The sequence below is a fragment of the Dendrobates tinctorius genome, unplaced genomic scaffold, assembly GCF_039654945.1.
Source record: "Dendrobates tinctorius isolate UK_male_01 unplaced genomic scaffold, ASM3965494v1 ptg000357l, whole genome shotgun sequence".
Lineage (NCBI taxonomy): Eukaryota > Metazoa > Chordata > Amphibia > Anura > Dendrobatidae > Dendrobates > Dendrobates tinctorius.
In genome coordinates, this window is record NW_027362023.1 from 1,840,041 (window position 1) to 1,867,315 (window position 27,275).

A 27,275-nucleotide genomic window follows, 5' to 3' on the forward strand; every position below is an offset into this window, starting at 1 on the left:
CTGCCCATTCATTATAGGATCCAATTCAAAGTACTTGTTCTCACCCACAAAGCTCTCCACAGTGCGGCACCCCCTTACATCTTTCTCTCATTTCTGTCTATCGGCCTAGCCGATCGCTGCGCTCTGCAAACGACTTTCGACTAACCTCTGCACTAATCCGTACCTCCCACTCCCGACTCCAAGACTTCTCCCGTGCTGCTCCTATCCTCTGGAATGCTCTACCCCAAGAAATCAGGACTATCCACAATTTGCATAGTTTTAGGCGCTCCCTCAAAACACACCTGTTCAGAGCGGCCTATCACATTCACTAATCAAAGTCATTCTCTGTGTAAGTGTGCGTGCGTAGCCCATTCACTAAATCCATCCTTCACTCCTGCAAGATGGCTGGACCTTCATTGTAAATACACCATTGTAAATACACACCTGTACTCTGTATCTCCCTCACCTCACTGTAGATTGTACGCTCTCACGAGCAGGGTCGTCTTATTTCGTCTTATTTTGCTTTAATTATTGTATTGTTAGCGTTGTTACTTATGACTTGTGTTTTGAAACTGTTAAACTGTAAAGCGCTGCGGAATATGTTGGTGCTATATAAATAAAGATTATTATTATTATTATTATTAGTTATATTCTTGTACATAGGAGGCAGTATTATAGTAGTTATATTCTTGTACATAAGAGCAGTATTATAGTAGTTATATTCTTGTACATAGGAGCAGTATTATAGTAGTTATATTCTTGTACATAGGAGCAGTATTATAGTAGTTATATTCTTGTACATAGGAGGCAGTATTATAGTAGTTATATTCTTGTACATAGGAGCAGTATTATAGTAGTTATATTCTTGTACATAGGAGCAGTATTATAGTAGTTATATTCTTGTACATAGGAGGCAGTATTATAGTAGTTATATTCTTGTACATAGGAGCAGTATTATAGTAGTTATATTCTTGTACATAGGAGCAGTATTATAGTAGTTATATTCTTGTACATAGGAGCAATATTCTAGTAGTTATATTCTTGTACATAGGAGCAGTATTCTAGTAGTTATATTCTTGTACATAGGAGCAGTATTATAGTAGTTATATTCTTGTACATAGGAGCAATATTCTAGTAGTTATATTCTTGTACATAGGAGCAGTATTCTAGTAGTTATATTCTTGTACATAGGAGCAGTATTCTAGTAGTTATATTCTTGTACATAGGAGCAATATTCTAGTAGTTATATTCTTGTACATAGGAGCAGTATTATAGTAGTTATATTCTTGTACATAGGAGCAGTATTATAGTAGTTATATTCTTGTACATAGGAGCAGTATTATAGTAGTTATATTCTTGTACATAGGAGCAGTATTATAGTAGTTATATTCTTGTACATAGGAGCAGTATTATAGTAGTTATATTCTTGTACATAGGAGCAATATTCTAGTAGTTATATTCTTGTACATAGGAGCAGTATTATAGTAGTTATATTCTTGTACATAGGGGCAGTATTACAGTAGGTATATTCTTGTACACAGGCAGCAGTATTATAGTAGTTATATTCTTGTACATAGGGGCAGTATTACAGTAGGTATATTCTTGTACATAGAAGTATTATAGTGTCATGCCGCTTGCGCCGCATGATTCCCACTGTCATGCCTGCCATGCCACTTGCGTCGTATGATTCCCTGAGCAGGGTCCTTGCAGCTGCTCCGGGACCGCCCTCTAATGCGCATGCGCATCTCACCTTGCGACTGCACGCCGTTGCTGGTGCGCACGCGCATCTCCTGTGCTGGATCCTTCAGCTGATGCCTGTGTCCGGCGTGCATGTGCGCGCTCATCTCTATGCTGCCTGCAACAGTTCCTCTCTATGGTCCTGGAGGACCTGATCCAGAGACTCTCTCTATGGTCCTGAAGGACCAGACTCGGCGTTCCTATCTATGGTCCTGGAGGACCCAACCCAGCTTTCCTCTCTATGGTCCTGGAGGACCTGATCCTGCGTTCCTCTCTCTGGTCCTGGAGGACCTGTTCCAGCGATCCTCTCTATGGTTCTAGAGGACCTCATCCAGCGATCCTCTCTATGGTCCTGGAGGACCCAACCCAGCTTTCCTCTCTATGGTCCTGGAGGACCTGATCCTGCGTTCCTCTCTCTGGTCCTGGAAGACCTGTTCCAGCGATCCGCTCTATGGTTCTAGAGGACCTCATCCAGCGATCCTCTCTATGGTCCTGGAGGACCTGATCCAGCGGCTCTCTCTATGGTCCTGAAGGACCAGACTCGGCGTTCCTATCTATGGTCCTGGAGGACCCAACCCAGCTTTCCTCTCTATGGTCCTGGAGGACCTGATCCTGCGTTCCTCTCTCTGGTCCTGGAAGACCTGTTCCAGCGATCCGCTCTATGGTTCTAGAGGACCTCATCCAGCGATCCTCTCTGTGGTCCTGGAGGACCTGATCCAGCGGCTCTCTCTATGGTCCTGAAGGACCAGACTCGGCGTTCCTATCTATGGTCCTGGAGGACCCAACCCAGCTTTCCTCTCTATGGTCCTGGAGGACCTGATCCAGCGTTCCTCTCTATGATCCTGGAGGACCTCTTCCAGCGATCCTCTCTATGGTTCTAGAGGACCTGATCCAGCGATCCTCTCTATGGTCCTGGAGGACCTGATCCAGCGATCCTTTCTGTGGTTTTGGAGGACCTGACTTAGCAATCCTCTCTATGGTCCTGGAGGACCTGACCTAGCAGTCCTCTATGGTTCTGGTGGACCCGACCCGGAAATCCTCTCTGTGATCCTGGAGGACCTGACCGGGAAGTCCAAGTATCCAAGCCCTATATCAGGCCGCCTCTTCCTATGGGAGGCGCCTGATTATCGTGTTGCTTCCCTGCAAGAGCTGCTTGGTCTCTGCTCGGTCGCTCCCTGTATTCTGTGCCCCTGCACTCAGCCCTGTTGTGCTTCTTCGCACACGCTCTGTGCTTGTACTTCTCTTGTGTCCTGTACTTTGTCTCATGTCCTGTACTTTGTCTCGTGTGGCTTTACTTTCCTCTGCTCTGTTGTGCTCCATTGGCACATGCTCTACTTCTTTCCCTGTCCTATCGTGCTCTCTTGCACAACCCTGTGTCTGTACTGTGCCTCGCCGTGCTGTCTGTACGTGCTTTGGCCATGTACTCTGCCTTAAGCTATATCTTTGTACTCCTTGTCTCGTACTCTGCTCTTCCTTGACCCGGCTCTGGGCTCTAGCATACGCCCCGCTTCTCTTTTCTTTACCCAGCTCTGTGCTTCAGCCTACATTCTGCTCCTTGCTCTGTATTCTGTCTGTACTTTGCCTAGCCTTGCCTTGTTTCTCCGCGTGCCCTATGCATGCGCCTGGTCTTGCCTTGCCCGCCTTTTAGTGCCTCAGCCATGCCCGCCTGCTTGTACCTCAGCCGTGCTCGCCGGCCAGTGACCTAGCTGTGTCCGCCTGTTTGTGCCTCAGCCTGACCAGCCTGCCAGTGCCCCAGTCTCTGTGCTTCCTTGCACTCACGCTGCCCCTGAACTGTGCACCTCGTGCCTCTTGGCATGTGCAGGCCCTTCCTGCTCCCTGGTTTGCCTCCTTGTGCTCCCTATGCTCGCGCAGGTCCTAGCTAGAACCCCGCCTAGTACTCCGGTCCTTGCCTGAACCTTGGCGTGCCTCCTAGCATACGCAGGCCCTAGCCTGAACCCTGGCGTGTCTTCTAAGCAAGCATCTTGTCTTGAACCCTGGCGTGTCGCCTAGCACGCACAGGCCCTAGCCTAAACCTTGGACCCTGGCGTGTTCCCCAAGCACGCATCTTGCCTTGAACCTTGGCGTGTCTCCTAGCACGCGCAGGCCCTACCCTGAACCCTGGCGTGCCTCCTAGCACGCGCAAGCCCTAGCCTTGAACTTTGAACCCTGGCGTGTCTCCTAGAACGCACCATACCTTGGACCTTGGCGTGATCTCGCACGCGACTTGCTATGTATCACTGGTATGTATCACTGTGTCCTCGCAATTACGTCTTGAACCTGGTGAAACCCTGAGACCACGTTTTACCAGAGAAACCCTGTGACCACGCTTTGCCATCTCTTGTACCCTGCATGTTCCCTGTTGCCAGACACTCAAACTTGTGTCTTCCATGAGTCAGCCATCTTGTTTCAGCAGTCGTGGTGGCTCACCCCCTTGGTCTTGCCCCTGACACTCCCTGTATAGGGGGTGGTCCTCAAAAGGTCAACTCACCCTAGGTGGGTGGGTGCCACGACCCAGAGGGTCCACTCTAGAAACCGACACAGCAGAATAGTCACATATAATAGGTATATTCTTGTACATAGAAGCAGTATTATAGTAGTTATATTCTTGTACATAGGATCAGTATTATACAACCCCTGGCAAAAATTATGGAATCACCGGCCTTGGAGGATGTTCATTCAGTTGTTTAATTTAAAAACAAAATCAGTGTGCATAAAAATGCACAGGATGACATCACCACCTGGTGAGCCTCCCAGCAAACAAATACACCAACTCCAATAAATTATGCCATAACAAGAGAAACTGGAGTGCGCGGTGACAGCAAGAAAAATACTTTTTGGTAAAATATAAATGTTTATTATGCATACAAAATATATAAATAATTATACATAGTAGGATAGTGCACCAAGGAGCATACAAGCAAAACACGAGGGCCACCCCTCTGGCAAAGCAATCCTATTGCAAGCAAGTACTCAGGTCAAGTGACCAAAAGAAAGAATGTATAAGAGGCAGGTCAGGAAGTTCCCATCATGGACCGCAATACCACCGCGATATATCCTGAGCAGCCAGGTTAAATAAATGAATAATGCCGCTTACCGGGATCTAAGAAGCCAGAGAGGGAGCCCCAGGTGCCTAATGTCCACCCCCGACGCGCGTTTCGCGGGCTCTGAAGCCTGCTTCCTCAACGCGCGTCGGGGGTGGACATTAGGCACCTGGGGCTCCCTCTCTGGCTTCTTAGATCCCGGTAAGCGGCATTATTCATTTATTTAACCTGGCTACTCAGGATATATCGCGGTATTATTGTGGTCCATGATGGGAACTTCCTGACCTGCCTCTTATACATTCTTTCTTTTGGTCACTTGACCTGAGTACTTGCTTGCAATAGGATTGCTTTGCCAGAGGGGTGGCCCTCGTGTTTTGCTTGTATGCTCCTTGGTGCACTATCCTACTATGTATAATTATTTATATATTTTGTATGCATAATAAACATTTATATTTTACCAAAAAGTATTTTTCTTGCTGTCACCGCGCACTCCAGTTTCTCTTGTTATGGCAGTTGTTTAATTTAGTAGGAAAAAAAGCAGATCACAGTCATGGCACAAAACTAAAGTCACTTCAAATGGCAACTTTCTGACTTTAAGAAACACTAAAAGAAATCAAGAACAAAAAATGTGGTAGTCACTAATAGTTACTTTTTTAAACCAAGCATAGTGGAAAAATTATGGAGTCACTCAATTCTGAGGGAAAAAATTATGGAATCACCCTGTAAATTTTCATTCTCAAAACTAACACCTACATCAAATCATATCTGCTCATTAGTCTGCATCTAAAAAGGAGTGATCACACCTTGGAGAGCTGTTGCACCAAATGAACTGACATGAATCATGGCTCCAACACAAGAGATGTCAATTGAAACAAGGGAGAGGATTATCAAACTCTTAAAAGAGGGTAAATCGTCACACAATGTTGTAAAAGATGTTGGTTATCCACAGTCAGCTGTGTCTAAAATCTGGACTAAATACAAACAACATGGGAAGGTTGTTAAAGGCAAACATACTGGTAGACCAAGGAAGACATCAAAGCATCAAGACCGGAAACTTAAAGCAATATGTCTCCAAAACAGGAAATGCACAAAACAAATGAGGAACGAATGGGAGGAAACTGGAGTCAACGTCTGTGACCGAACTGTATGAAACCGCCTAAAAGAAATGGGATTTACATACAGAAAAGCTAAACTAAAGCCATCATTAACACCTAAATAGAAAAAAACAAGGTTACAATGGCCTAAGGAAAAGCAATCGTGGACTCTGGATGTCCGGATGAAAGTCACATTCAGTGATGAATCGCGAATCTGCATTGGGCAAGGTGATGATGCTGGAACTTTTGTTTGGTGCCGTTCCAATGAGATTTATAAAGATGACTGCCTGAAGAGAACATGCAAATTTCCACAGTCATTGATGATATGGGGCTGCATGTCAGGTAAAGGCACTGGAGAGATGGCTGTCATTACATCTTCTATAAATGCACAGGTTTATGTTGATATCCTGGACACTTTTCTTATCCCATCAATTGAAAGGATGTTTGGGGATGATTAAATCATTTTTCAAGATGATAATGCATCCTGCCATAGAGCAAAAATTGTGCAAACATTCCTTGAAAAAAGACATAAGGTCAATGTCATGGCCTGCAAATAGTCCAGCTTTCAATCCAATTGAAAATCTTTGGTGGAAGTTGAAGAAAATCGTCCATGACAAGGCTCCAACCTGCAGAGCGGATCTGGCGACAGCAACCAGAGAAAGTTGGAGCCAGATTGATGAAGAGAGCTGTGTGACACTCATTAAATCCAGGCCTCAGAGACTGCAAGCCGTTAGAAAAGCCAGAGGTTTTGCAACAAAATACTAGTGATGGGTTGGAGGGTTTTTTGTTGGTTTGTTTTTCATGATTCCATAATTTTTCCCCTATGTTTGGTCTAAACAAGTAACCATTACTGACTACCACATTTTTTGTTCTTGATTTCTTTTAGTGTTTCTTAAAGCCAGAAAGTCGCCATTTGAATTTACTTTAGTTTTGTGCCGTGTCTGTGATCTGCTTTTTTTCTACAAAATTAAACAACTGAATGAACATCCTCCAAGGCCGGGGATTCCAGAATTTTTGCCAGTGGTTGTAGTAGGTATATCCCTGTACATAGGGGGCAGTATTATAGTAGGTATATCCCTGTACATAGGGGGCAGTATTGTAGTAGGTATATCCCTGTACATAGGGGGCAGTATTGTAGTAGGTATATCCCTGTACATAGGGGGCAGTATTGTAGTAGGTATATCCCTGTACATAGGGGGCAGTATTGTAGTAGGTATATCCCTGTACATAGGGGGCAGTATTGTAGTAGGTATATCCCTGTACATAGGGGGCAGTATTATAGTAGGTATATCCCTGTACATAGGGGGCAGTATTGTAGTAGGTATATCCCTGTACATAGGGGGCAGTATTATAGTAGGTATATCCCTGTACATAGGGGGCAGTATTGTAGTAGGTATATCCCTGTACATAGGGGGCAGTATTGTAGTAGGTATATCCCTGTACATAGGGGGCAGTATTATAGTAGGTATATCCCTGTACATAGGGGGCAGTATTATAGTAGGTATATCCCTGTACATAGGGGGCAGTATTATAGTAGGTATATCCCTGTACATAGGGGGCAGTATTATAGTAGGTATATCCCTGTACATAGGGGGCAGTATTGTAGTAGGTATATCCCTGTACATAGGGGGCAGTATTGTAGTAGGTATATCCCTGTACATAGGGGGCAGTATTGTAGTAGGTATATCCCTGTACATAGGGGGCAGTATTATAGTAGGTATATCCCTGTACATAGGGGGCAGTATTATAGTAGGTATATCCCTGTACATAGGGGGCAGTATTATAGTAGGTATATCCCTGTACATAGGAGGCAGTATTGTAGTAGGTATATCCCTGTACATAGGGGGCACTATTATAGTAGGTATATCCCTGTACATAGGGGGCAGTATTATAGTAGGTATATCCCTGTACATAGGGGGCAGTATCGTAGTAGGTATATCCCTGTACATAGGGGGCACTATCATAGTAGGTATATCCCTGTACATAGGGGGCACTATTATAGTAGGTATATCCCTGTACATAGGGGGCAGTATTGTAGTAGGTATATCCCTGTACATAGGGGGCAGTATTGTAGTAGGTATATCCCTGTACATAGGGGGCAGTATTGTAGTAGGTATATCCCTGTACATAGGGGGCAGTATTGTAGTAGGTATATCCCTGTACATAGGGGGCAGTATTATAGTAGGTATATCCCTGTACATAGGGGGCAGTATTATAGTAGGTATATCCCTGTACATAGGGGGCAGTATTATAGTAGGTATATCCCTGTACATAGGGGGCAGTATTATAGTAGGTATATCCCTGTACATAGGGGGCAGTATTATAGTAGGTATATCCCTGTACATAGGGGGCAGTATTGTAGTAGGTATATCCCTGTACATAGGGGGCAGTATTGTAGTAGGTATATCCCTGTACATAGGGGGCAGTATTATAGTAGGTATATCCCTGTACATAGGGGGCAGTATTATAGTAGGTATATCCCTGTACATAGGGGGCAGTATTATAGTAGGTATATCCCTGTACATAGGAGGCAGTATTGTAGTAGGTATATCCCTGTACATAGGGGGCAGTATTATAGTAGGTATATCCCTGTACATAGGAGGCAGTATTGTAGTAGGTATATCCCTGTACATAGGGGGCAGTATTATAGTAGGTATATCCCTGTACATAGGGGGCAGTATTATAGTAGGTATATCCCTGTACATAGGGGGCAGTATTGTAGTAGGTATATCCCTGTACATAGGGGGCAGTATTGTAGTAGGTATATCCCTGTACATAGGGGGCACTATTATAGTAGGTATATCCCTGTACATAGGGGGCACTATTATAGTAGGTATATCCCTGTACATAGGGGGCAGTATTGTAGTAGGTATATCCCTGTACATAGGGGGCAGTATTATAGTAGGTATATCCCTGTACATAGGGGGCAGTATTATAGTAGGTATATCCCTGTACATAGGGGGCAGTATTGTAGTAGGTATATCCCTGTACATAGGGGGCAGTATTATAGTAGGTATATCCCTGTACATAGGGGGCAGTATTATAGTAGGTATATCCCTGTACATAGGGGGCAGTATTGTAGTAGGTATATCCCTGTACATAGGGGGCAGTATTGTAGTAGGTATATCCCTGTACATAGGGGGCAGTATTATAGTAGGTATATCCCTGTACATAGGGGGCAGTATTATAGTAGGTATATCCCTGTACATAGGGGGCAGTATTATAGTAGGTATATCCCTGTACATAGGGGGCAGTATTATAGTAGGTATATCCCTGTACATAGGGGGCAGTATTATAGTAGGTATATCCCTGTACATAGGGGGCAGTATTATAGTAGGTATATCCCTGTACATAGGGGGCAGTATTATAGTAGGTATATCCCTGTACATAGGGGGCAGTATTATAGTAGGTATATCCCTGTACATAGGGGGCAGTATTGTAGTAGGTATATCCCTGTACATAGGGGGCAGTATTGTAGTAGGTATATCCCTGTACATAGGGGGCAGTATTGTAGTAGGTATATCCCTGTACATAGGGGGCAGTATTATAGTAGGTATATCCCTGTACATAGGGGGCAGTATTATAGTAGGTATATCCCTGTACATAGGGGGCAGTATTATAGTAGGTATATCCCTGTACATAGGAGGCAGTATTGTAGTAGGTATATCCCTGTACATAGGGGGCACTATTATAGTAGGTATATCCCTGTACATAGGGGGCACTATTATAGTAGGTATATCCCTGTACATAGGGGGCAGTATTATAGTAGGTATATCCCTGTACATAGGGGGCAGTATTGTAGTAGGTATATCCCTGTACATAGGGGGCACTATTATAGTAGGTATATCCCTGTACATAGGGGGCACTATTATAGTAGGTATATCCCTGTACATAGGGGGCAGGATTATAGTAGGTATATCCCTGTACATAGGGGGCAGTATTGTAGTAGGTATATCCCTGTACATAGGGGGCAGTATTATAGTAGGTATATCCCTGTACATAGGGGGCACTATTATAGTAGGTATATCCCTGTACATAGGGGGCAGTATTATAGTAGGTATATCCCTGTACATAGGGGGCCGCTCTCGATATCTTTATACTGTCAACTTTTTACCTTCCATTTGGCTTTAGCAAAGTTTTTCTCGATCTGAGCGCAGACTCCGTCCTTGATGTTTTTGTCTGAAGCTGCGTTCCCTGAAATCCTGTAATAAAGGGGGATATTTAGCAGTCGGCTGTTGGAGGTGACATCTTTATGTGGGTCAGAGCGCAGGGTACTCCCCAGACATAAGGAAGGTGGTGAATATGATTGCAGGAGCCATCATGATGAGTGATGTGAGTTTAGGACAGGCCTAGCATCGCGCACACACACTTTCTGCACTCACACGACACATGTGGCTGAAGTCGCACTTTACTTCTGGGTGTTACTTGCCTCCGCAGTCACTGACCATAGGTTTGCTGCATTATAGTTTATACCTGTGCACAATCTATTTTTAAAAGCTTCCTCCATGCTGCACCCTGCAGCTCTGCTCTTTTCGGGCACAGCTGTATTCAGCGACTGCAGCTTAGATGTCATCATCAGATGGTAATTTTCATAGTTATTCTAAAATGAGATCATGACACCTCATGGAACAAGGCCGACAGCTCCACTCCGTGCAGTCCGGTTACATCAGGACCCACTGGTGGGTGTCACTGTGGGGACTGTACATATAAGTGGCGTCTCCCTCCACCTGACGCCCTCTGTCACTATGGAAATCACTGACTGTCCGGTCTGTAGATTCCGGTCATGTGGTAATGAGAGAATTCGCCACATGGACCTGAGCGAGTCTGTGCGATGTGTATTCCCCCAAGTGGTGACTGTGTGGGCTTTACCTCTTGAGCACACGACACACGGACATGATGGAAATGCTGGACACCGGTCAGGACATGGGGTAAGTGAGGACTATGGGGGGACAGAGGTGAAACTTCACCATTCGTGGCTGATGGCGTCAGCCGCTGTCGCCCGCTGGTCCTGCTCCACCTCCATCAGACGGGTCACCAGGTCTTTGGCTGCAGAGAATGAAGCATTAGTTATGATATGGCAGAATATCTGTGCAATCCTCCACTACATTGTAACAGTCCATTTATCACTACAGGTGTGTGTGATACATTGTAACAAAGCCATCAGCTGCCGATCACCCCTTCAGATGGAGCATGGCTGTCGCCCACCTGCAGGGGAAATGTCATCCCAGTATGGTGAATCAAACTCGTAGTCTCCGTGCAGAATCTTCCGGAACAAGTTCTTGTCGTGGCTTTCATAGTCCTCATCCTCCGACTCGTCGTAGAATGGGGGGTTCCCAGAGAGACTAAGGGAGAGCAGACATCAGCCCCCTGTACGCTGCCCCCCTCCACTACGACATCTCCCCTGCCACTCACAGTATATACATGATGACTCCGATCGCCCAGCAGTCAACAGGTCGTCCATATCGCTGTCGGGCAACCACCTCGGGTGCTGCAAGAAATTATTGGTTTAGTGCCGGTGGATGTACGGGGAAGGGGGCCGTGCTGCACCATGGACATTGACGATTCATGAGCAGCTCACCCAGATACTCGGGGGTCCCACACGGCTCTTTGATCAGACTCGTCTCCACTTTGGCCAAATGGAAGTCGCTGATGACGATCTTCGAATTCTTCATACGATTAAAATACAACAAATTCTCCAACTAAAAGAGTCAAATGAGAGTGATCGTCTGCAGACTCCAGGACCCCTGCACTCAGTCTGTGTGTGCACCCTGGGCATAGCCTGCAACATCCACCTCGGTCACACCCGGCAACTTCTGCCATGGTCACACCCCACAACATCCAACTCGGTTACACTTAGCAACCCTACCCCGGTCACGCCCCATCTTGGTAACGCTCCGCAAACATCCCCCCACCTCGGTCAAGCTCCACAAACCCCACCCACACCCTCCACCTCAGTCACAGCCCCCCGCCCCGATCATGCCCGACAACCTCCACCTTGGTCACACCCAGCAACCCCCGCCCTTGCCACACTCCACAACCTCCACCTGTCAAACCCAGCAACCCCCGCCTCAGTCACGTCCTGCAACTCATGCCTTGGTCACGCCCCGCCCTCCACCTCGGTCAAGTCCCACAACCTCCACCTTGATCACACCCCACAGCCCTCACCCTCTAGCTCGGTAACACCCTGCAACCCGTGCCTCAGTCACAACTTCAGTCACACCTCACAATTTCCACCTTGTTCACACCCCACAACCTCCACCTTGGTCACACCAGGCCCTTCACCTTCAGGTTCCTGTGCACGATACAGAGTGAGTGTAGATACGCCACTGCCTCCAGGACCTGCCGGATGACGTTACTGGTGTCCTTCTCCGAGTAATAACCCTGGTCCAGGATCCAGTCAAAGACTTCACGTCCGGATGCCCTGAGGAAGGAACGGATGAGAAAATGTGAAGGAGAACCACGACTCCGACTCCACAGCCCTGAGGAGAACGCCGCATCTCAGCTCAATGATGGAAAATCTTTAAATTTCTCTTTTAAAAGTGCACCTGTCACCTGTTTTGGCCGCTATAAGATGTGGTTGCTGCCTTTCAGGGATGATATACACCATTCTATAATGCTGTAGATAAGCCCCTGATCTGACCTGCAAGTCAAGAAAAATATATTTTATTATTCTCACCCGGGGGGCAGGCCAGTCTGATGGGTGTCGCAGGTCCAGCGCCTCCCATCTTCTTGCGACGCCAACCTCCTGCTTGCTTCATCGCTTCCCGGCATCACGCTCTTGCACAGACTTACTTATCTGCCCTGTTGAGGGCAGAGGAAAGTACTGCAGTGCGCAGGCGCCGGGCCTCTATGACCTTTCCCAGCGCCTGCGCACTGCAGTACTTTGCTCTGCCCTCAACAGGGAAGATAAGTACGCCTGCGCAGTAGTGCGATGCCGGGGAGTGATGAACCAAGCAGGAGGGCGGCGTTGCAAGAAGATGGGAGGCGCCGGATGACACCCATCTGACCGTATCGGTCCGCCCCCCCCAGGGGAGTATAATAAAACTTATTTTTCTTATCTTTTAGGTTGGACTGGGGGCAGACATGCAGCATTATAGAGTGCTGTAGATAAGCCCTGAAAGGCAGTCGCCGCATCTTACAGAGGCCAAAACAGGTGACAGGTGCACTTTAAAGTAGAATCCAGGAATGTTTACAATAAAAATGATTCTCACAAGAAAGGGCGGGGGGTCTGCAGGATGGGGGGCTCCAGGTGGGGATGGGAATTTTAGTACAGGGCAGAGGTCTCCAGGACAGGACCCATCATCTGCTGCTTAGGAGACCCCTAATTATCAATAAAGTCACTGACTGCAGAGCTCATTAGGGGCCTCTATATTGTGTGAGGGCCGCAGATGACGGGGAGCAGACATCGAATTACGTGGAGATTTCTGCTTCCAGCATTTTTCCATCTCATCTTCCAAAATCAAAAATCTTCAGATTTGATATTCAGCTGCAGTTTCCACAGAGACTGCGGCACAAAGCTCCACAACAGGCTGCAGCACCGGAATATTGATCAAGAGCTGCAGAGCCTCAGCCCCGCACCAGAGTCCTGCAGAGCATCAGCCCCGCACCAGAGTCCCGTAGAGCATCAACCTCGTAACAGAGCCCTGCAGTGCATTAATCCTGCCGAAGAGCATCAGCCCTGCCCCAGAGCCCCGCAGTGCATCAGCCCTGCCCCAGAGCCCCGCAGTGCATCAGCCCTGCCCCAGAGCCCCGCAGTGCATCAGCCCTGCCCCAGAGCCCCGCAGTGCATCAGCCCTGCCCCAGAGCCCCGCAGTGCATCAGCCCCGCAGAGCATCCGCCCTGCACCAGAGTCCCGTAGAGCATCAACCTCGTAACAGAGCCCTGCAGTGCATTAATCCTGCCGAAGAGCATCAACCCTGCCCCAGAGCCCCGCAGTGCATCAGCCCTGCCCCAGAGCCCCGCAGTGCATCAGCCCTGCCCCAGAGCCCCGCAGTGCATCAGCCCTGCCCCAGAGCCCCGCAGTGCATCAGCCCTGCCCCAGAGCCCCGCAGTGCATCAGCCCCGCAGAGCATCCGCCCTGCACCAGAGTCCCGTAGAGCATCAACCTCGTAACAGAGCCCTGCAGTGCATTAATCCTGCCGAAGAGCATCAACCCTGCCCCAGAGCCCCGCAGTGCATCAGCCCTGCCCCAGAGCCCCGCAGTGCATCAGCCCTGCCCCAGAGCCCCGCAGTGCATCAGCCCTGCCCCAGAGCCCCGCAGTGCATCAGCCCTGCCCCAGAGCCCCGCAGTGCATCAGCCCCGCAGAGCATCCGCCCTGCACCAGAGTCCCGTAGAGCATCAACCTCGTAACAGAGCCCCGCAGTGCATCAGCCCTGCCCCAGAGCCCCGCAGTGCATCAGCCCTGCCCCAGAGCCCCGCAGTGCATCAGCCCTGCCCCAGAGCCCCGCAGTGCATCAGCCCTGCCCCAGAGCCCCGCAGTGCATCAGCCCTGCCCCAGAGCCCCGCAGTGCATCAGCCCTGCCCCAGAGCCCCGCAGTGCATCAGCCCTGCCCCAGAGCCCCGCAGTGCATCAGCCCTGCCCCAGAGCCCCGCAGTGCATCAGCCCTGCCCCAGAGCCCCGCAGAGCACCAGCCCCGCAGAGCATCCGCCCTGCACCAGAGCATCAATCCTAAGCCACAACATTGCAGATTTTGAACCCTGAACAGTAGAGATTCAGAGCATCTGTCCTAAACCAAAGCCGTGGCATGAAATAACTTGTCACAGAGCATAACTGGAGAGACTTGCTGAGATGCACAAGATAACGATATATTATGAGACTTGTGTTGCTATATTTTTCAACTCTACCAGATTTTAGAGTCCTTGGTCCGGATTCCTGATGCTTCTGGTCATCAATACGTTGCCTAAGATCGGCCTGCGGTGTGGGTGTCTCACCACCAGGTGTCATCACTGCTCTACGTGCCCCTTATTTACATACCTCATTATTGGTCGATATTCTGGCCAATATATGGAAGCTTGCAACCCATGACAGGGGTCTGCACACTTGTGTCCTAACACTAAACTTAATAGCAAAGCCACAAAAGATCCTCCAAAAATTCAAGAATACAGCAAAAAAAAGGGGCAGCAGTGTTTGCGCTTTTGTACAATCGAATAGTAAGCAATCCCCCCTCTGTGTATTGGTGGGTGGGTGGCTGTCTCATCCGTATACTGCACTTGTGCTGCCTCCATCTTTACTACAAGGGCTTGCTGCATCGTGATGCATTAGCTCGGACACCTGGCAGGTGAACACTGCTGCCCCTTTTTTGCTGTAGTCTTGATTTTTTGGAGGATTTTAGTCCTCTTTTTGTGGCTTTGCCATTATGTTTCCATGTTGTCCCACCAGTGACTGGCCGCAGCGGCGCCTCGGACCGTTGTACAGTCTGTAATACGCCCGCTGCTACAGGCACAGCGGGTGATACAAGTGCCACGTGTGCAATATTCCCTTCGGCCTCTGAATTTAATCTGCTTTATGAGACGTCTTCTGCACAGAGGCGAGAGGATTGTCAGTTCTTGGGACCAGTAATAGCTGCAGCTCGGCTTAATTAATGGGATCTCTGTTCAGCGGAGTCCTCAATGTGCGGCGGGTGGAAGATTCGCTTTTTATAGCGATGTAATTACTGTAATAAGTCAATGGACTCAGCAGAAATGGCAGAATGCTGCGTTTTCAGAGTTATAGGAGCAGCGGCTGTGGGAGGCCAGAAAATATGTCGGCAATTAGAGGCCGGAGCCTTGATCAGAGCGAGGACCAGACGTCAGAAATCATGGAAAAGTCTCTGGAGATCCACAGTACTGAGATGTAAGAAAGTGGTGATCAACCGGGATCTGGCCTGCAGTCCTGGGTGGCTGATAACAGGGAGAACAGCTTGTGTTCACCTGCTCAGGTAATGAAGAAAACAAACTGCAGGTGCATTTCTCTTTATTTGGCCGTGGGACGACACATAGGTGATCAGAAGGGGAAGGAACTACAAGGCACAGGACACTGGGCGAAGGCCTCCATCAAACACTCCAGCTCAATGGCATTGTCCACTGGAGTCTCACATAGTCCAAAATCTACATTCTGTGCCATTATCAGGCTCCTGCCGTCCATGATTTACACTGCAGCTGTTCATCTCAGCCAAGCACAAGCTCAGCAGGAGGTCTGTACATTGAGATGTGATAAATTACAGCCAAGACACAAGAATGACAAGAATCTGAACCAGCAGGGAAAGAGGAAAGCGCATCAGGCAAATTGCTGCACAGAGACCAAGGGGAGGGGGCGCCAGACATGGAGAGCAGCTTCAGCATGGAAAGGTGCCACAATAAGGGGAGGAGCTTCAGCGTGGGAAGTCGCCACAATAAGGGGAGGAGCTTCAGCGTGGGAAGGCGCCACAATAAGGGGAGGAGCTTTAGCGTGGGAAGGCGCCACAATAAGGGGAGGAGCTTTAGCGTGGGAAGGCGCCACAATAAGGGGAGAAGCTTCAGCTTGGGAAGGCGCCACAATAAGGGGAGAAGCTTCAGCTTGGGAAGGCGCCACAATAAGGGGAGGAGCTTCAGCGTGGGAAGACGCCACAATAAGGGGAGGAGCTTCAGCTTGGGAAGGCGCCACAATAAGGGGAGGAGCTTTAGCGTGGGAAGGCGCCACAATAAGGGGAGAAGCTTCAGCTTGGGAAGGCGCCACAATAAGGGGAGGAGCTTCAGCGTGGGAAGACGCCACACTAAGGGGAGAAGCTTCAGCTTGGGAAGGCGCCACAATAAGGGATGGAGCTTCAGCGTGAGTAGACCATACCACTATGATGTGGCGCTATATAACATGATCCCATGACGCTGCCACAGAGGTGAACGCTACTTACAGCTCCATGAAGATGAAATATTCTTTTTTTGTTTCAAAGACATCGATCAATTGCAGGATGTTGTGGTGTTTAACCCTGGAAGACATGAGAGACATACAGAAGAAATCATCCTCCTCCTCCATCACAAACAGTATAACGTGGCAGCGTGCATCCTGCGGTGTCTACATAACAGCGATTCCCTAATATACACGACACGAAGCCCCCACCTCTGATTGTGCTGCCCCTCTCCTGACAGGAGACTCGTGCAACACCTCCACCGCATACAGGCACCACATTTATGGTGCAATTTATCCCATAATCATACATTCAGCGCAATTTAAGTGCCAAGTTTACATTATCCAAAAATAAGGTGTTTCTAGACAATGATATCTGAGGCTTCGCCATAATGAAGGGCCAATGTCGCAATACCGAGGCATGCTCCACTCATCCAGGACACTCACATTTTAAGGATGTTGATCTCATTCTTTGCCGCCTTCCGTACTTTTCGGCCATCTCTCTTCAGGAACCTTTTGCAGGTGTAAAGTTTTCCAGAAGATTTCTCTTTGGCTCGAAATACTTCACAGAACTCTTCTCTGGGAAGACAACATAAGAGGTTGTTGACAAGCTGGGTGACAACGTCCGAGGACATCACACGACCGGGCACCCCAGAAAACACGAATACATAGCAAAACAGCAACCTAAACACTTACCCCCAAGACGAAGCTCACGCGAAACGCGCGTCGGGGATCACAACACCTCCAGGTCGTATGCTCTATTCCTATATCGCCCTCCTGGGCTGCTATCTTTCATGCTAGCATGGAGTTTACTCTGAATACTTTAGTTCGATATGTATACAGCAATCTCATCTAACAGTTCAGCTTCTTTACTTATCAATTATACATTTGTTACTTTTTGCAGGAGCAATTTTGCTTCACTATGGATATTTCTGTACTATACAGGGACATGTGTTGCTGATTTGGGAATTTGCCTTATGTATTAGATTTTTCTCATGATTTATTACCATTCAGGCATTAATGCACGGAAGCAGCCATCACTCAGCATTTTAATATTGCTCTAGTTTATGTGTGAACTGTACCAGCCCTGCCCACCCACTTTTTGGTGGAGACATGTAAAATTACGGTATACTATATGGGCTTTGCATTGGAGTGATCTAGATGTATTTGTAGTCACTCTTTGAATAACTTTGATGTCTCTTAGGTGACGTGTATGGTGTTAGCACTGAGTATACCACTTTCTGCATATGTACCTTGCGGTGTCAAATTGGATGTTCATCTCCTTTTATCTTGTACATATTTGTGTCTTGTGTCTTTTGTATTGACTCTAATAAAATGGTAGTATTTAATGGCTATATGCTTCCATAATCTTTTTGGATGACAGTTGTGTTGGAAGAACCATTTATCTAGGCCTAAGTCTCTTTGAATTCTAAATACTTGACTAAAGAGGAGACTCAGAGAGGCAGGAACCAGCGGCTCCAGAGGGGAAGGACGGCGGATCCTCGAGGGGGCGGCTGGTACCAGCGGCTCCACAGGGGTCGCCTGGCACCTCCAAAAGGGGACGGCCGGCAGCAGCGGCTCCATAGGGGGCAGCTGGCAGTTCCACGAGGGGGCGACTGGTACCAGCGGCTCCACAAGGTTCGCCTGGCAGCTCCAGAAGGGGGTGGCTGGCACCATCAGCTATTTAGGGGGCAGCCGGTGGCTCCACAGGGGGCGGCTGGCATCAGTGTGTGTAGTGATCTTTTCACACTTACGTTTTGATAAGTTGTCCCAAATCATATCTGTCGCTCACTTCCGTGGGTTGATTATAATCCTTCTTGTCGCCCAAAGTCACACATCCAAACGGCATCGCCTGCCTGCACCAAGACACAGGATAATCATTATATGGCCTTTATCAGAGATGCCATCAGAGTCTACTTGTTGCTTATAAATTGCAGCACAGATAGAACTGGTCCGTACCGAGCTAATCTCGCCATCCATCCACATCTAATACCCAATTATCCATCACTGATCTATAAGAATAGAACAGACGACCACCAAAAGACTACATTGCGGGTGCAAGTACAGTGGGGGGAAATAATTATTTAATCCCTTGCTGACTTTGTAAGTTTGCCCACTGACAAATACATGAACAGTTAATAATTTTAAGGGTAGGTTAATTTTAACATTGAGAGATAGAATATCAAAAATAAAATCCAGAAAATCACATTGTATAAATTACATAAATTTATTTGCATTTTGCAGTGAGAAATAAATATTTGATCCCTCTGGCAAACAATTAATGCTTGGAGGTAAAACCTGTCATGATCCCAGTGCAGGTTTTTGAGCTGCACGTCAGGGGTTAATGTCTGGAGCTCAGTGCAGGTTTTGACCTGCACACCTGGGGTTAATGATTGTGGCCTCTTTCTGGTTCTGGAAGAGCTTCTTAAACCTCTGGGAAGCTCCAATCCCTGCCAGTTATACTTTTGCCTTTGGCCTAGTGTGCTGACCCCTGTGTGCCTGTTCGTTGTTATAGCTTGTTTATATGGTTCTGACCCGGTTCTGTTCCCCGTTGTGAGTTTGCCTGTTGATTCTGTACTGCGCTTCCCTCTCTGTGTAAGACTCATTGCCTGTGACCTGACTACTCTCTGCTCGCCCCTCTGGTACCTTGCAGCTATCTCTGTGTATGACTCATTGGCTACGTCCTGACTATTCTCCCTGTCTATGCCCCTTGGTAACTTTGTCTCGCAGTTACCCTGCTAGGCGTTCTCTTGCAGCTCCCAGCTCTCTGGAGCTTAGGCCACGCCCCTGGCAGTCACGTGCTTCAGGTCCTGCGGCTCTGAAGTACGCATCTACTCGGCTGCTGCCCGCTCCACAGGTATCTTTGAGCACAGTTCGCTTTACTCAGGACACACGCACTGGCTCAGTGAGCAAGTTCAGTGCGGTGTTCCCGACAAAACCCTTGCTGGCAAGCACAGCAGTCAGACGTCTTTTGTAGTTGATGAGGTTTGCGCACATGTCAGGGGAGGAATTTTGCTCCACTCATCTTTGCAGATCATCTCTAAATCATTAATGATTATTGGTCCCTGTGGCTGGTTTGATTGTGGCCTCTTATTGGCCCCCGTGGCTGGTTTGGCTGTGGCCTCTTATTGGCCCCCGTGGCTGGTTTGGCTGTGGCCTCTTATTGGCCCCCGTGGCTGGTTTGGCTGTGGCCTCTTATTGGCCCCTGTGGCTGGTTTGGCTGTGGCCTCTTATTGGCCCCCGTGGCTGGTTTGGCTGTGGCCTCTTATTGGCCCCCGTGGCTGGTTTGGCTGTGGCCTCTTATTGGCCCCCGTGGCTGGTTTGGCTGTGGCCTCTTATTAGCCCCCGTGGCTGGTTTGCCTGTGGCCTCTTATTGGCCCCCGTGGCTGGTTTGGCTGTGGCCTCTTATTGGCCCTTGTGGCTGTTTTGCTTGTGGCCTCTTATTGGCCCCTGTGGCTGGTTTGCTTGTGGCCTCTTATTGGCCCCTGTGGCTGGTTTGCTTGTGGCCTCTTATTGGCCCCTGTGGCTGGTTTGCTTGTGGCCTCTTATTGGCCCCTGTGGCTGGTTTGCTTGTGGCCTCTTATTGGCCCCTGTGGCTGGTTTGGTTGTGGCCTCTTATTGGCCCCTGTGGCTGGTTTGCTTGTGGCCTTTCATTGGCCCCTGTGGCTGGTTTGCTTGTGGCCTCTTATTGGCCCCTGTGGCTGGTTTGCTTGTGGCCTCTTATTGGCCCCTGTGGCTGGTTTGCTTGTGGCCTCTTATTGGCCCCTGTGGCTGGTTTGCTTGTGGCCTCTTATTGGCCCCTGTGGCTGGTTTGCTTGTGGCCTCTTATTGGCCCCTGTGGCTGGTTTGCTTGTGGCCTCTTATTGGCCCCTGTGGCTGGTTTGGTTGTGGCCTCTTATTGGTCCCTGTGGCTGGTTTGCTTGTGGCCTTTCATTGGCCCCTGTGGCTGGTTTGGTTGTGGCCTTTCATTGGCCCCTGTGGCTGGTTTGGTTGTGGCCTCTCATTGGCCCTTGTGGCTGGTTTGCTTTTGGCCTCTTATTGGCCCCTGTGGCTGGTTTGCTTGTGGCCTCTTATTAGCCCCCGTGGCTGGTTTGGCTGTGGCCTCTTATTAGCCCCCGTGGCTGGTTTGGCTGTGGCCTCTTATTGGTCCCCGTGGCTGGTTTGGCTGTGGCCTCTTATTGGCCCCTGTGGCTGGTTTGGTTGTGGCCTTTCATTGGCCCCTGTGGCTGGTTTGGTTGTGGCCTCTCATTGGCCCTTGTGGCTGTTTTGCTTGTGGCCTCTTATTGGCCCCTGTGGCTGGTTTGGTTGTGGCCTCTTATTGGCCCCTGTGGCTGGTTTGCTTGTGGCCTCTTATTGGCCCCTGTGGCTGGTTTGCTTGTGGCCTCTTATTGGCCCCTGTGGCTGGTTTGCTTGTGGCCTCTTATTAGCCCCCATGGCTGGTTTGGCTGTGGCCTCTTATTGGCCCCTGTGGCTGGTTTGGTTGTGGCCTTTCATTGGCCCCTGTGGCTGGTTTGGTTGTGGCCTCTCATTGGCCCCTGTGGCTGGTTTGGTTGTGGCCTCTCATTGGCCCATATGGCTGGTTTGGTGTGGCCTCTTATTGGCCCCTGTGGCTGGTTTGGTTGTGGCCTCTTATTGGCCCCTGTGGCTGGTTTGGTTGTGGCCTCTTATTGGTCCCTGTGGCTGGTTTGGTTGTGGCCTTTCATTGGCCCCTGTGGCTGGTTTGGTTGTGGCCTTTCATTGGCCCCTGTGGCTGGTTTGGTTGTGGCCTCTCATTGGCCCATATGGCTGGTTTGGTGTGGCCTCTTATTGGCCCCTGTGGCTGGTTTGGTTGTGGCCTCTCATTGGCCCATATGGCTGGTTTGGTTGTGGCCTCTTATTGGTCCCTGTGGCTGGTTTGGTTGTGGCCTCTTATTGGCCCCTGTGGCTGGTTTGGCTGTGGCCTCTTATTGGTCCCTGTGGCTGGTTTGCTTGTGGCCTCTTATTGGCCCCTGTGGCTGGTTTGGTTGTGGCCTCTTATTGGCCCCTGTGGCTGGTTTGCTTGTGGCCTCTTATTGGCCCCTGTGGCTGGTTTGCTTGTGGCCTCTTATTGGCCCCTGTGGCTGGTTTGCTTGTGGCCTCTTATTGGCCCCTGTGGCTGGTTTGCTTGTGGCCTCTTATTAGCCCCCATGGCTGGTTTGGCTGTGGCCTCTTATTGGCCCCTGTGGCTGGTTTGGTTGTGGCCTTTCATTGGCCCCTGTGGCTGGTTTGGTTGTGGCCTCTCATTGGCCCCTGTGGCTGGTTTGGTTGTGGCCTCTCATTGGCCCATATGGCTGGTTTGGTGTGGCCTCTTATTGGCCCCTGTGGCTGGTTTGCTTGTGGCCTCTTATTGGTCCCTGTGGCTGGTTTGGTTGTGGCCTCTTATTGGTCCCTGTGGCTGGTTTGGTTGTGGCCTCTTATTGGCCCCTGTGGCTGGTTTGGCTGTGGCCTCTTATTGGTCCCTGTGGCTGGTTTGGTTGTGGCCTCTTATTGGTCCCTGTGGCTGGTTTGGTTGTGGCCTCTTATTGGCCCCTGTGGCTGGTTTGGCTGTGGCCTCTTATTGGCCCCTGTGGCTGGTTTGGTTGTGGCCTCTTATTGGTCCCTGTGGCTGGTTTGGTTGTGGCCTCTTATTGGTCCCTGTGGCTGGTTTGGTTGTGGCCTCTTATTGGCCCCTGTGGCTGGTTTGGCTGTGGCCTCTTATTGGTCCCTGTGGCTGGTTTGGTTGTGGCCTCTTATTGGTCCCTGTGGCTGGTTTGGCTGTGGCCTCTTATTGGTCCCTGTGGCTGGTTTGGCTGTGGCCTCTTATTGGTCCCTGTGGCTGTTTTGGCTGTGGCCTCTTATTGGTCCCTGTGGCTGGTTTGGCTGTGGCCTCTTATTGGTCCCTGTGGCTGGTTTGGCTGTGGCCTCTTATTGGTCCCTGTGGCTGGTTTGGCTGTGGCCTCTTATTGGTCCCTGTGGCTGGTTTGGCTGTGGCCTCTTATTGGCCCCTGTGGCTGGTTTGGCTGTGGCCTCTTATTGGCCCCCGTGGCTGGTTTGGCTGTGGCCTCTTATTGGCCCCCGTGGCTGGTTTGGCTGTGGCCTCTTATTAGCCCCCGTGGCTGGTTTGCCTGTGGCCTCTTATTGGTCCCTGTGGCTGGTTTGGCTGTGGCCTCTTATTGGTCCCTGTGGCTGTTTTGGCTGTGGCCTCTTATTGGTCCCTGTGGCTGGTTTGGCTGTGGCCTCTTATTGGCCCCTGTGGCTGGTTTGGCTGTGGCCTCTTATTGGCCCCTGTGGCTGGTTTGGCTGTGGCCTCTTATTGGCCCCTGTGGCTGGTTTGTTTCTCACTTGGGCTAATTAAAGTCCACTTTTTCCTGCAATATTCATCTGCCTACTGACATTTTTTATTTTTTGTATCTGTCATCTTCTAAGATAGAAATAGATGAAGCCGCTCTAGTCGTGTTTCCAGGTGCTGCCTTGAGGATTGCCGAAACCCCTCAAAATAACTGTGAAAAACAAAAAGGGAATGGTGGCACTGCAGTAGTTAATGTGCAGAAATGACGATAATTGGCCATGAAGAGCTCTGGACGGTTTCGGCTCATGAACATTGATGGCTTCTCGGTCTTTCTGACATCAGTCATCTCTCATATCTGTCATGTCCGCCCCATACGTTTCCATCTCTAGATCTCCTCTACAGCCATCGTGTCTCCCGGTTGCACGGGGCAGGGAGCCTGGAAAGGAGCCGTATACGCGTTCGCCCTGGACACGTGGCGCTTTTCTCCGCATTCCCCCAGAGCGTTGTGCTCCTGCAGAGCGATGCGTAGTGACAGGACGCAGGGCTGCTCACTCACTGACCTGGAAAAGGAGCACTTAGGGGGAGAGAAGCTCACAAGTCCCCACCGCCAGGATCAGCGCACTGTTAACTCCTGCACTGACAGATGCAGCAGCGACATCGCAGGGGTCTGTATAGGTTTTGTACAGCCATGAGGTTGTGCAGTCATGGCTTTGTCCCCGTCCCATTATTGTGTGGGGGGGAAAGGGAAAGGCAGCGACAACCATTCGATACATTCTTACCCCGGAGCAGCAACTGTCACGTTTCCACTGTCCCCAGGAAAATCTAGTAGATCACATAATCAGTTGATAAGTCAGCCATGGTCGGGATGCACAGGCCTGGCGGTGGTCTCGCCAGTAACAGCAGCAGCCCAGTGGGAAGTACTTCCATGTAGACCCTAGGTGTTAGGGCTGGCGGAACGCACAAAATTATAAATAACAGTAGGTGCGTTCGCAGCCCGGGGTCCACCGTGCAGAGGTGGTACACTGCTGCTAGGTAATGGCGGAAGAATAGAGCGGCGTGAAAACACTCACACGTGGGTTACGTCACCCAGTGTGAACAGGAGAGAACTCTGTTGACTCACAGAGCCGCACAACCCCTGAACGCAAATACCAGAGCCTGTTTAGCTCACAGAGCCCGGCCAAAAAGCGCACAGAAAGCGGCCACAGAACCCTACCCCAAGGACACGGGGTTAGAGTTCCTCTAGGCCCTCTGAGCGCACGGCGTCGCTGCCGCGAACGCCGCTATAGACGCTGGCTACGGGGTGTGGAGCATGTGCACTGAGGCGTGCTGAGCCACCGATGGGGACTAATGCCTGACTCCGACTCTGCCCTACCTACACCTAAGCCTGGGCACTAGCAGGCTAGGCTGCACAACACATGCGTACCAAGGGTTGGGGTTTCATAATGAGTCAGTCATCAGAGACATTCATACGTGCATACATCACTCACTCCTCATAGTCTGAAAATACAGTGTATCCTAGCTCATGGCCGAGCGGCCATGCGAACCTTTTATAGCCGTGCGCGTCCGGGACCTTCCTGGCTTCTCGGATGGGTCAATCCGAACACGTGCAGGACCTGAGCACGTGACCTTCGATCTCCAATGGGAGATCACACCACGGGCATGCTTAGTGGCCCGACATGGGGACTTAGTCCCTGGAGAAACTCGCTGCTGAGCAGCATGCATTTCCAAAGCTGTGCCAGAGGTGGCAGCAGCAAGCAAACCCACGGAGCTGGTCTGGGCAGAGCGCCGGGACCGACGAGTTTGCTGAGCAAGCTCCTCTGCGGCTGGAGAGGAATGGGAGACCGCTGGAAGTAAGGCTCTGGATTCCCGCTGTGCAGCGACAGGAAGCCGACGCCTAACACTAGGGCATACATGACGGGTCCACGGTCTTCACCCTAGGGCAGTTTTATGTGTGCGTCAATTATGGGGCAAATAACTACTCTAAAGTCACTGGACACAAGTGTTGTGCCGTATCCTCATCCCCTTGTACAAATCATGGTACGACACTGGTGACTGCCACGTGGTATCAGCGCGTCTGCTGCACAAAGGCGTCTGCTGCGGCTCGGGGAGAGAGCGCCGAGCCTTTGATCCTAATCTATGTTGAACATTTTGCAGCCAGAGTTTAGAGAGTGATCACATGACAGATGATCGTGACCCCAACGCCTCTGATCACCGGCAGAATAATGACGTGCTCTCGCCATGGGGCTGGAATAATGACTGCCCCACAGCGGCTTTCACTTCCCTGCGCCTTGTCATTTCTCAGTATTCTGCTTTTACATTTGTATCTGTGGTTCTAGTTCATTTGTTTTTCAATTGTCCGTGTTCCCTTTGAGAGGAGCGTCCTGCGGAGACTAGCGCATCCCAGGATCGTCTCATCAAAGCTCTCCCTACGCCTGGTAAGATGTGAGCGAGCAGTCACGTGAGCGGCACCAGGGATATATTTTATTCATAGCGCTTGTCCTCTCATCTGCAAGACGCACTTTGTCTTCCCTCTATTCTCGGTCATCTTTGAGCTTTAGAGGGGAATGGGCTAGCGCTGTGCGTGATGGAGAACACTGCGCCAGGTGCGGGAAGAAAGATCTGCTCAGATAGATCAAAGATGGGGAAAATATCGGGGCCGTAAACAGGGTGCGAAACTCAGACCGCCCCCAAAAGGAGAAGACGATCTGTAGTCAAGCCAAAATCACATCAGAGTATTCTCCCAACATTCTGTAGAATATTATTGTGGGGAATAGAAATAACAAAACATTTGCTGATGTGAGTAACTGACATCGCGTCATTAGAAGGAAGCTCCGTAAACAGTGCAGTCACTAAGTACACGCGTTACATCCCTGATCCTGAGTTACATCCTGTATTATACTCCAGAGCTGCACTCACTATTCTGCTGGTGCAGTCACTGTGTACATACATTACATTACTGATCCTGAGTTACATCCTGTATTATACCCCAGAGCTGCACTCACTATTCTGCTGGTGCAGTCACTAAGTACACGCGTTACATCCCTGATCCTGAGTTACCTCCTGTATTATACCCCAGAGCTGCACTCACTATTCTGCTGGTGCAGTCACTATGCACATACATTACATTACTGATCCTGAGTTACATCCTGTATTATACCCCAGAGCTGCACTCACTATTCTGCTGGTGCAGTCACTATGCACATACATTACATCCCTGATCCTGAGTTACAGCCTGTATTATACTCCAGAGCTGCACTCACTATTCTGCTGGTGCAGTCACTGTGTACATACATTACTGATCCTGAGTTACAGCCTGTATTATACTTCAGAGCTGCACTCACTATTCTGCTGGTGCAGTCACTGTGTACATACATTACATCCCTGATCCTGAGTTACATCCTGTATTATACCCCAGAGCTGCACTCACTATTCTGCTGGTGCAGTCACTAAGTACACGCGTTACATCCCTGATCCTGAGTTACCTCCTGTATTATACCCCAGAGCTGCACTCACTATTCTGCTGGTGCAGTCACTGTGTACATACATTACCGATCCGGAGTTACATCCTGTATTATACTCCAGAGCTGCACTCACTATTCTGCTGGTGCAGTCACTGTGTACATACATTACATTACTGATCCTGAGTTACATCCTGTAGATCTTTTATTATAAAAATGAAAAACATAACAATAATAATAACAGAAACATAAGAAGAATATCAGCCAGAACATAATCCGTATACTGATACACAACCAAGGGCAAAGAAAACATACACAAACAGCAGGGATCACCATGAAAACAAATCACAAATTTATTTCTTGGAACGCACAAAGCACAAAAAGTACTAAAAACATTTTAAAATATACAGTGGTTATTAACCATAAACTGTATAGATGGGAGCAGACACAAGCCCTATACAATATCCCCGAATTATGCAGAGAATGTCAAATGCAGCATAGCCACAAAATTTACCATTATGATAAGAAAGGATCTTGTATTAAAGTGCAGGGAAAAAAATTCCTAGTTGTAAATTAAATTCATATGTGCAAGGAATATAAAAATGACCTATACATATATAATACAGAGTATTTTTGCACCAGAGTGTGAGCTAAATTCCTAGCTGCCGCCAATGATAATGTGCAACTAGAGTGTCCAAAGTTGCTAAGGCAAAGAATCACAGCTACAAATAGTGGGGATAGGGTTGAGGCACCAAATAACAGTCCATTAGGATAGAAGTTAGTGCACCAACCAATATCCAATAAATCACTATACAAAAAAG

The 27,275-nt window shown here is 49.1% G+C and overlaps 1 protein-coding gene across 1 annotated transcript in view; it reads right to left on the reverse strand.

Moving 5' to 3' along the window:
* CAMKV (CaM kinase like vesicle associated) overlaps positions 1-27,275 on the reverse strand; it is a 113,451-nt gene that overhangs the window by 54,650 nt on the left and 31,526 nt on the right. The window contains exons 2-10 of the mRNA XM_073562575.1: positions 18,465-18,566; positions 17,158-17,289; positions 16,718-16,792; positions 12,134-12,272; positions 11,430-11,550; positions 11,264-11,339; positions 11,057-11,193; positions 10,819-10,897; positions 9,966-10,053 (exon numbers count right to left, since the gene is read on the reverse strand). Coding sequence (XP_073418676.1) covers positions 9,966-10,053; positions 10,819-10,897; positions 11,057-11,193; positions 11,264-11,339; positions 11,430-11,550; positions 12,134-12,272; positions 16,718-16,792; positions 17,158-17,289; positions 18,465-18,559 — 942 coding nt within the window. The 5' untranslated portion in view covers positions 18,560-18,566. The remainder of the gene's footprint in view (positions 1-9,965; positions 10,054-10,818; positions 10,898-11,056; positions 11,194-11,263; positions 11,340-11,429; positions 11,551-12,133; positions 12,273-16,717; positions 16,793-17,157; positions 17,290-18,464; positions 18,567-27,275) is intronic.